Source organism: Tenrec ecaudatus, chromosome 11, assembly GCF_050624435.1.
Source record: "Tenrec ecaudatus isolate mTenEca1 chromosome 11, mTenEca1.hap1, whole genome shotgun sequence".
Lineage (NCBI taxonomy): Eukaryota > Metazoa > Chordata > Mammalia > Afrosoricida > Tenrecidae > Tenrec > Tenrec ecaudatus.
In genome coordinates this window covers 93,773,739-93,784,820 of record NC_134540.1, presented here as the reverse complement: position 1 = coordinate 93,784,820, position 11,082 = coordinate 93,773,739, and the positions used below count along the sequence as shown (strand labels likewise).

General features: G+C 41.5%; 1 protein-coding gene across 1 annotated transcript; it reads right to left on the bottom strand.

Moving 5' to 3' along the window:
* Positions 1–227: 227 nt before the first annotated feature.
* Positions 228–9,474, bottom strand: LIG4 (DNA ligase 4). Its single transcript, XM_075563435.1, has 3 exons — positions 9,327–9,474; positions 5,709–5,793; positions 228–4,035 (listed from the first exon to the last, which is right to left on the bottom strand). The coding sequence occupies exon 3, from the start codon at positions 4,014–4,016 to the stop codon at positions 1,272–1,274; it is 2,745 nt and encodes a 914-aa protein (XP_075419550.1). The 5' UTR covers positions 4,017–4,035; positions 5,709–5,793; positions 9,327–9,474; the 3' UTR covers positions 228–1,271.
* Between the last annotated feature and the right edge of the window lie 1,608 nt (positions 9,475–11,082).

The following is an 11,082-nucleotide window of genomic DNA, read 5'->3' as shown; positions in this document are numbered from 1 at the left end:
TGTGATGTAGTGACTATAAGTTGGGCTACTAACTGCCAGGTCAGCAGTTCGAAACCCCCAGCTGTTCCTCAGTAACAGACAAAATAAGAGTTATAGACCCGGAAACCCACAGAGACAGTCCTGCCGTCTCCTACACAGTCACTACATTGGGATTGACTTGATGGCAGTGAGTTTAATTTGTTTTATGAGTTGTTTTAAAATAATGAATCATAGAGGATTGTCTTAATAGTACATCCAGTATTTTATTTGACAAGAAATACAATAAAATCACATGCAACTGTTCCATTATTTAGATAAAATATCTACTTACTTACAAATAATCTATAACCAGTTCCTCAGGCACCAAACCCCAGTTAGTATACCATGAATGTCATAAAAATATTTTTGACACTTTACAGTCTTTACCATTTGCCATGTAAATCCAAACACCATATATGCTATACAAAGATTTAACGTGACCTAAGCAGAACTAATTTTTAATAACCAAAGCAATTTATTTTACTCTAATAAAAACAACTTGAATGTCATTTAATGGGTACTCACTAGACACCATAAATATATTTGTACTGGAGTATAGTCACATAAAGAATGCTTTAAAACAGGCTCTATTTCAGAAAAATATTTGGTATTAGTCAGGTACTTTTAAAATTTGTTTTTCTTTCAATCAAACTGATTCACTTTTAAGTGTATAGAGCAGTCTCATTCAATTTCCCTTCATCTAGCTAGTGACATCATTACCAAGGATTCATTACTGTGCTTGATTCATAACCTTAAAACATGAAAGTGTTTACAACATTTACAAGAGGATTTAGGGCCTTCAAGTTAAATTAAATATTTTTAAAAGTTCAATTTTAATAACTCCCCTTTTTTCTTCTTTAATGCTTTCACTAGGTAAAAAGTATTATTAAAATTTTAATTTAACTTCAGAAATCCTGCTTAGGAGGTAGATACTTTTAAAGATTCTAAACGTTATTAAATGTCTTTTGTTCATATCTGAACCAAAGTTTCAGATTTCTGCATTATTTAAAGCTATTTTTATTATTTCATTGTGGTCATTAAAAAATCATCAAATGTTATACTGCTACAATTATTTTTCCGTCCTGTCCTTTACCATTTTTATAATCTCAAAACTTAAAATTGTTTTCCTATATCTAATACAGCTGCCTATACCCACACTACTAGAAGGAAAAAAAACTGTGGTTTGCTATTTTATAGCTACTACCTTCTGCCATCTGATCGATAACAGGGACTTTTTTCCTATACAGCCAGCTTTAAATCAAATATGTATTTTCCTCCTGTAATTCAGACCTGTCTATTGAATCAGTTACCCAAGCTTCTTGTAGGATTTTAAATTTTCTCTTAAGAGTTCTCCTAAAAGCTTTAAAATCTGCAACATGACTCCGATCCTCCCCAATGAGTACATGGGAAACTCCCTCCGTCAAACAAGAGACTACTTTGGCTCCATGGAATCGGAGCTCCAAGGCTGCCAGCGCCAATCTCGATCCCTGGATTTCGGTGCTGAGGTCGTTGATAACAGCATACAGGTCCACATAAACTGTGTAGTGTCGAAACATACTGAGGGGCGAGCTGTCCCAGGAATACCGACATTCTAAATCGGCAATCGCAGAAGCCATTTCTTCGGGGGTCTGCCCACTAGTGTGTTTAATCATGGAGAACACTTCCTTTAGTTGATTCGCATCCGTATCAACAAAATAACTATCGCCATAGCAGTCATATTCGAGAGCAAACTCTTGCTTTGTTGATGGAGACATATGAATCATAAAATGAGGCTGCCAAGGAACGCAGCTTTGGGTCCTAAAGCACTCGAGAAGCCACTCTGGTTTCACGACATCGTGCTTGTCTGAAGAGACGATGTTCTTCACTCTGATGTTTTCAGCGCCTGCGATTACGCAGGCGGTGTCTGGGCCTGGGTTTTGCACTACATAGCCACCAAACTCTGCAATTCGGTTTTCCAGCTCAGTCTTCGAGTGGCTGGCTGTTCCACTCATAACACAAAACTCCATATCCTCAAAGACGGTAGACACTTTGTTCACGTTGGCAAGATTAGGTGCTTTACGGTGTTCGATAATCCTAATAACTTTCTTCTTCGGGGCAGCAGCTTTCCGCTTTTTGCCCTGCGGTTCCTCATCCCCGTCTACACAGAGGTGTCTGGACGCAAGCTTCCCCGATGCTTTCCCCCGAAGCTGCTCTAAGACATCCAGCGTCAAGCATTCGTGCCATTCCTTGTCCTCGCGTATCTTTTCGATGCGTGGAAAACGCAAGGTACAATCCGTTTTATACATATCACTGGGGACAATCTCGGCTGCCTTGATCTGCACGATGACAGAATGACAAGGCTCGATGTACACTTCTGGCTTCTCGGTTCCACACAAAATGCTACATGGTGGAGCCTTTTTGTTAAAGGGCTTCCAGTGTTTGGCCAATTTCAAACCCAAGTCATAGAGTTCTTTCATGGTGTAACCTGAGCCCACGCGACACAGCGTGTGAAATACAGATGGTTTTTGGCCAGGAGGGGGTTTCTCTGCTACCGCACACAAAAAGTGAGACATCATTCCACCCCGTGACCCTTTACCCCAATAGCCTCCAACAATTATGATGTCCAGCTGGTCCATTAGACCACTGACATACTCTGGCTTAATTTTTAACCAACCTTCACCTCTTTTATCTGGCTTGTAAATGGATAAAGGGTATTTTATCATGATCCCCTCTTCTCTCTGATCTATTGCTTCATTCAAAGCATCAATGACTTCTTTCTTACTATGAGCTTCTGTTTTCTGCACTATTTCTATTCTACCTGGTATTGGGGTCAAAATACTATTAAGAATTTCATACCTCTTTTTCAGGATCTCGTGTCCAAGCTTTTTATTATTAACCATCAACACATCAAAAGCACAGTAACAAGTTTGCAGATCAGAATCTTCTACCATTCTTTTAATATCAAATTTCATTCCCTTTTGCATAAAGCTTTGAGTGTTAGGATTGTAGGCCATCATCTCCCCATCAAGGATACAGTTCTGTATGTCTGCTTTGAAAGCACGATGAACGAACGGTGTTAGAGAGCCATTTTGTGACGAGTCACCAAACTCGTTGGTATAGTTATACCCGTTGCGGGAGAAGAATTTGTATTCGTCCCCATCTTTGTGCATTTGCATACGCTCACCGTCCAGCTTGGTTTCGATGTAGAAACTCTGGTGTTTCATGTCCTTCTCAATACGCTGAATATCTGCAATAGCAGCTAGCATGGGTTTAAAGGGAGAAAATAAAGTGATAGAAATGTCACTGAGTCCAACGGAAGGATCATGCAGTTGCCTACAGACTTTCTCCAGATCTGTGGTGACATTATGCAACTCAACGGCATCACGATGGAAAACAGAAAATATAGTGCTCTCGCTAACACCGAGGTGCAGGTCCTTCAGAATCATCCGTATGAACCATTTTTGCTCAAGGGCTGAACTCTGAGTTATAAACTGAAGAAGGCTATTCTTTACCAGGTTCTTTTTGTGGGCAGAATTATTGCTGGCAACGGAGTCTAAAATGTCATTTACCTGCTGTATGGTTAAACTTCCTTTTTGTAAAGATCTTGGCTTCAATACAAAGTAGGCAATCATTGCAAAGTCTCCAGCATCTCCACGCTTTCCAGTAGGGGCTCTGTAATTTAAAAGCTGGAGGGCATCTTTCCCGCCTTTCGGCAAATTAAGCAGCTCAATGTAAAGTTTGGCGAGCATGGTTTCTTTGATCCCATAGGCCATTCTTTCTCTTTCTTGCTGAGGAAGGATGAGTCTCATTGCTGGGTAAAAAGAGTCTGTGACGTTCTTTTGATTCTTATGAAGGGCATCGTGAAATTTTCTCCATGAATCTAAAAATTCCGTGAAGTGTCTGATTTTTTCCGCCCGTCCTTTACTTCTCTGGATCCGTTCTAGCGTTGAACATAAGTCTGCAAATGGCACCTGTGATGCTACCGTGCGTGAGGTTTGTGCGGCAACCACTGATGCCATGGCGAATCCTCTGCTCTACCTAGCAAAGCAAAGGAGAACGACCTGAACTGAGTGACAAGTTCAACTAAATAGTTAACAAAAGGCCTTAAAGAACGGTTTTGGGTTCATAAAAGACACTTACCAATGCTTGCTAAGTCAAAAGAGATCAATACTATAAATGTGTTATTTTTTAACTTCCATATTTAATAATTATTAACTACACCATTTTTACTTCTACTGAGTAATTACTATTGAAAGGATCATCAACCGTATTTCTTATGCTAACAAAATTATGAAGCTAATTATTATCTTTCTCCCTGGACCCCAATTGAATGATTCTGTGCTGGATTAATTTAGCACATGATACAAACACATGTCGGTAACAATGAAGACAAAAAAATGAAAATATGTTCAACTGACATCATTTTGGGGCTTCAGGCAAGGTTCCTTGTCTGTCAGTCTACCACACAGCCATCTGAACAATTTCCTTTGAATAAACTTTAATTTTAAAAAAATCAAATCACTCTCATTTATTAAATTTAAATATGGCTTCCTAGGATGTTTGAACTTCTCAGCCCAGAGTCCTTTACCAAGAGGTTTTTAAAAAGGGTGTATCATCCTTTTGTTATTTAGAAAAAATTCTGTTCTTGTTCATCAAAGTCTTTGGCTACCTTCCACTCCTCACTGGCAACTGTGCTGAACACCCCACATTCAAAGTTCATCTCAAAATGTTATGTTTGCTACATTGGCCTCAACCCCAATGCCTGGGGAGCACATACGAGAGGGGGTAGCCCCCCTAAAAATGTAATCCCCCCCCAAAGATATGTATTCAAATTAAAAAAAACCACTTTTTCACCTTCAAAGTACTCTCCATTACACTTACTGCAGTTGTCAAATCTGCTATTCCATTCTTTTCAAAATCATCTATTTGGATGGCTGAAAATACTTCCTTCGTTTTTTTCCTTCACCTCTTTTACATCATCAAATCATTGCCCATTCATGCCCTTATTCATTCACAGAAACAAAAATCAGCATTTCCGTCTGTTTGGGAAGTTAACTAAAGTACAGAATGAGGTGTGTCATCAATCGACATTTGACCTTATTTGAAATGAGAAGACCACTTGCACACTTGAGTTTTCCCCATAGCGCTGTCCTTGTAAGCTGTGTTCCACATCACAACAGTTTCCGTGGCATTTTTCCTGAGCAGGAAACAAAATTTCACAGCTGCATGCTGTTCTCTTAAATCCATCATCATAAAAGAAAGGTTTGAGTGAAAATGCTTTTAAGAAAAAATTCACTGTGACCATAGAAAACCTTCCCAGGTGACACAACTGGGTGCACTAACTCCGAGAAATTTCCTTCATGCTTGCCTAGAGGGAAAAAATGCACACAACGAAGGGTCTCCCCAGTGAAGCTTTTTTCGGCTTTTTCCTGGGTAACCTCTTGCAGGTGCAGAGAACAGAGTGGAACTGCTCCATCGGGCATTCATGGCTACGAACATGTGGAAACTGACTTCAGGTCCGACTCCCACGGTGAGACACGGTGCATGCCAACAGGCACCTTTCACCTGGTAGCAAAACAGGGACTCCACCAACTATGACGACCCTTCCCCTACAGTCTTCATCGTACCCAACTGTTAACTGTTTTATAACAGTTCCTGTCGGCTTTATAAAGTTGAATTCATTAGTATGTTTCTCTTGTTCATATTCTTACCCTAATTATGGCCAAGTATCCACTGACGACATATGAGCCACAAGCTGAGCTTTCGCAATCAAAACGTCTTAAAAGAGCTCAAAACCTGGAAAGATAAAGGAACAAAATAAAGAACAAGTGCCAAGTGCAATAACAACAACACAATGAAGCAAATGTAAAACGTCCAGAGACAGAGCTTCTTTAGTATCTGCTCTAAAATCAGGGAGGAAATTAATGGGTACCTCAGTAGGCTAACATTTAGAAAATTTCCAACAGCGTCAAAACGAATGTAAAATTCCTTTGGTATTTTAAAGATTTGTGCAAACTTTATTAACATCTAGATCAGATCTAGTTTAGTGTTTCTGAAACAATGTAAGACTAGATACCTTTGAATTATGGTGTTTGTGAAGAATAGTACACGTACCCTGGAGCGCTACAAGAAACAACAGTGTGCTACAGGGAGCAGCGAGTGCCTTAGTAGTGAGGCAGAGTCCACTTTATCTGGCGTACTTTGTCCATGGTATTGACGAGGCCAATCCACGGAAAAGCACTTCATGCTTGGCAAAGCAGAGGGTGAGAAAACCCGAGGAAGACCCTCATCAAGATGGACTCACACAGTTGCTGCACCAATGGGCTGAAACCTAACGAGAGTTGCGAGTCTAGCACAGGATGGGACAGTGGTCTGTGTTGGACAGGGTTCTCTAGAGACAAACCAGATTGCTAGTAATTATATATAAATATATTTATAAAGATAGATATATAATTCAAGAAATAAACCGTTAAATAATATACAGATAGATAATACAAGAAATTAACAGTTAAATTATAAAGCAGTGAGACACTAGCAGTCCTTCAAGTTTTGAGAGCTGCCAGATGCCAGTTTACTTCTGTAGAGAGAGCTGGGCTATATATACCCAGGCAGCAAACAGCAAGGCAGGTCCCCAACTGTCATCAACTGTCAGTCCCCAGCTCCAGAGATGAACATTCCAATCGTGTGGGCTTAAAGGGACCTCACCTTACAGTGACACAGTCCACAGGCTAGGCATCCCACAGGTAGTGTACCCCTTTAAACTGAGGCACAGAACAACCATGGTGAGGCTCGCCGAGCCATGTATCCCTCTGCCCTTCAGTTAATCCTACTTGTGTTTATCGGCCAGGCTGGCACAATAAACTATAGCAGTGTCCTACTGTTTCACAAGGTGGAACTGACTAGAAGGCACTCAACATTGACATTCATTCACTTTTCTACAAATGCCTCAATTAAAGGTGCCAGATATATAAACCACATCTTATCTTCAGGGTTCAGACCAAGAGCCAGGCCAAAGGAGTCAAAGAAACTTCCTGGTGGAAGATTTTCTAATGTCGCTCAAAGATGATAGAGTCCCTAGCTCTCAATCCCCTTGACAACAAACAACACAGAAACACACAAGGACAGCACTAGGCTAAATTATCTACTCTCTAGCAAATATTCGAACGACTGATTTCAAAATAAATTTACCAAACTGTCAGTGTCTAGGGGTCAGTAATCATGTAAGTCTCTCGTGCAGACACACTGTAATTTTCTTACCTGAATGAATGACTGCATAACAAGCGTTTTTGGAAGAGGACCCTAGGGAAGGCCACAGAGGTAGTACATATGTCCACCGACACGGCTGGTGGGAGTCTACTTGTTTAATCACATAAGCATCCAAAGACTGTGATGGCAATGACTCACAACAACCATTCAGTGGCCTAGAGAAATGGTTGCCATCCTAAACCCAATCAAGGGAGTCCCAACACTCCTATTGAGCCCATTAAACAAAGAGACACGAAGTCATGAGACGACTCTCCTTACTTTTTAATTTTTGAATAAAACCCTCACCACCCACCAGGCTTTTGAAGCCATCCGTTCCAATGTCACCTCTGCTGAGAGTTTGTACTTCTTCCTCAGAGGGACTGAAATGTAAGGTGCTTTAAGAAGTGTATGGAAAAAGGTAATGAAAAGATAATGGCTATTTTCCCATGACCTTTGTGAAGTCTCCTCTTTTGTGATGTAGCCTACTTCTAAAAGCATACTTTCTCAGTGGATATTCCACTGTATATCATGTCATATAACCCACTGAGACTTCCCATAAAATGAAACATGCTAAGAGAAACTTCTGTGAATGTCCAATTAATGGTATAGATTCTATATGATCTCAAAGGCAATTTCCCTCAGCAAGTTCCAGGCCAAGGCTCAATGTATTTAATAATAAAGTTGAAATACAGGCAATGGTGGGAATGCAGATACATCCTGAAACTTATGTAGATATCCAAGATTCCAAAATTCATAAAAAAATAATGGACCTCAATAGTTTTAGTCATTACAATTACCTAAGAATTCCATGACTTTTAACCTATTTTTTTGATATTAGATTTTTAGTTTCTTATGTTTGGGGCTGATTTTTTCCCATTTGTGAAAAGATAAACCAAAAGTATATGGTAGATCAACGAGTCCAAAAGATCTTAATTCAAATAAGAATGCAAACATTTAATCATTGGGACATTAAATATGGGACAATGCCTTGATTTCTCTAACTTTCCATTTCCTTTAAGTGTACAATGGGGTTGGTAACTATCTAGTAATTAGGATGAGGCTGAGACTCCCTGGTCGTTAACACAGCAGCTCATATTTAGTAAACCTTTAATGTGTTAGTACTATAACCCAAGTAACAGTAAAAATATAACATTACAAAACAGCAGGCAGATGAAGGGAAAGGAGTGCTGAACAATTAACATTTTGACAACAACAGACAAAACTTTCTACAGTGATGGGGGGAGGTGTAGTTAAAAAATAAAAAGCACTACCACGTTTTTATTCCGTAGATATTGAAAATGATCCAGCGTTATTTCAATGGGGGAGAAAGTGTCTACGAGTAACCATCAAAGTTTTTCATTCGTGTAACCTTTATAAATATTTCTACGGGCAAAGTGTTCCTCGTAGGTATTTACCTTCCATAACACACGGTGAAATAGCAAGAAAGCAAATCCCTCCAAATCTGCAGGCTCTCTATCTCTATCTAGACACACTTCTGTAGAACCACACCGCTGAGGAGTACAGGTCCCTCCCTCTCTCCCTGTTCCCTACTCCCAAGCCCTCAAGGAATTCTGTATAAATGAACTCTCTGCGTCAAAGGAGATTATCATTTTCGAGGGGGTAAGCGTGAGAATCAAACGTAGACAATTAAAGCACCTAACAGAGTTTTTAACAATAAAAAGAGAGAGAGAGAGAGAGAGAGAGAGAGAGAGAGAGAGAGAGAGAGAGAGAGAGAGAGATTTGTATCACCTCCTTCCCATGTGCAATCAAGTTTGTAGGGAAGGAGTTCAGGAATCAAATTCAGCCAGTCCGCCAGCGGCTACGTGAACTTGACCCTCCCTAGTAACGTGGTGGGGTGGAGCCCACCCACATCTGTGACGTTATGTAAAGCCGATGAACTAAAGAACTGACACCCCATCCAGGACGAAGAACAATCATTAACTCTGAAGACCCGGCGACCTCTGTTCCCACGCCTTCCACTGACAGGCGCGACACCCCTAAACATTTGCTTGGCGGGGAGAAAGGGATGCGCCCCGCCCCCGGCGTTCGTCCCACAGCCCAGCCCCCACCTGCCCCAACGTCACCTTTAGCTTGTTCCGCGGAACAGGAGGCCACTTCAGTCCAGAGCCACCGAACGAACTTGCCACAACACAAGAAGCCAGGGACGCCGCAATTGGCAGCCCCAAAAGGCCGGTTCCGCCAGCTGTTCCCCACGCAGGCGCAGACGAGAACTCCAGCCCCGACTGCGTCGGTGACGCACGGGGGGGGGGGGAGACGCGCGTGCGCGGTGACGTCATCAAAGGGCGCGCCGCGGCGCCTCCCACCTCTGCGGGCTGGGGCGGTTCCCAGAGCCCCAGGTGGCGAGTGCTATGTTTGCTCCAGCCCTTTGACAGTTGTGACGCCATGGAAACTTCCTTTAGCGTCCGCACCTGGTGCTGTTTGCACAACGGGCGACCCGCAGGAGTGGGTTTCGTCGTTAAGGGGACCGGTGACCATTTTATGCACTGAGTTGGAACTTGACGTTCACACCCTAAGCGCTAGCGCTCCGCTCCACCTGCTCCTTGTCAATGACTTAGCCTCCTGGTCCTGACCTAGAGGGAGTGCTTGTTCTTTGTGAAGAACCGTGATAACTCTTCATTTGACGGTTGGTTGTGAAAGCGCCCAGGACGGAAGAGGTCTAGTTTAAGTTCAAAGATAGGCTTTTGCAAAAAAAAAAATATATATATATATATATATATATATATATATATATATATATATCTGAGTCAACCCTTTCCTATTTGTTTTTCACAAACAATTGCACACACAGGAAAAGCTGAACTTCTCAGTGTCTGTTCGAGGATGAAAAATACAGTTACCGGTATTTAACAAGCCTCCATTGAGCACTTACTAAGACATGCCTTAAGTATTCAGGGTTGAAACTGAGCAGCACAGTACTGATGTTCCAGAAAAACGATTCGTTTCTAACCGTAGCCATGGGTTAGTGTGTCCTAGGGCTGTTTTTAATAAAGTAGTTGGTTTTAAAGAATGAAAATTATTTTTACATAGTGGTGGAAAAACATTCAGGGCTTCCCAGGGCTATGCAAGTTTTCTCTCTGAAGAGTCTTGCATCGTTCTGTTTCACAAAGCTCCAGGTAGTTCATACCTAGCAGATGTTCACCTGGTGTCTATTTTTCCCTCCCTTTTTAATTAAATACTCCTGAGGAGAGATTGAGATTTAGCACCCACCCTAATCCTATGTGATGGAACTGATAAGGAGCTCTCGTGGCATAGGGGCTACTAGCTGGGCTGCTAACTGCAAAGTCAGCAATTCAAAACTACCAGCAGGAGAAAGTTGGGACTTTCTACTCCCATAAAGAGTTACAATCTCACAAACTGACAGGAGGCAGTTCTAGGTCCTATAGGGTCGCTATGAGTCAGCATTGACTAGATGGCAGTGAGTTTGTGTGTCTCATTGTTTTTAATCTCCCTAAACTTGTGTTTAAAAAGCCACCCCTAGTAAATGGATTCCACATAATAGTGATCCTACAAGGCAGACTAGAACCAAACTATAGGGTTTACAAAGAAGCCCTGGTGTCACTGTGAGACATTGGGTGTTAACTATGAGGCTGACTGTTCAAATCCATTAGTCATTCATTCCACAGGAGAAAGATGGGCTTTTTGCTCCCGTAAAGATTTACCATCCTGGTGCAAGGAAGTGAATTATTTGTGGCTCTTCTAGCCATATTTCAAAACATCTCACTGCCATCTGTTTGAGTGCAACTCATAGAAAACTTGTCGGACATAGTAGAACTGCTGTGAGTTTCCAAGGCTGTGAATCATTATGGGAGCAGGAAGCCC

Coding starts and splice junctions, on each gene's coding strand:
- LIG4 (XM_075563435.1), bottom strand. CDS start 4,016: ATGGCATCAGTGGTTGCCGCACAAACCTCACGCACGGTAGCATCACAG.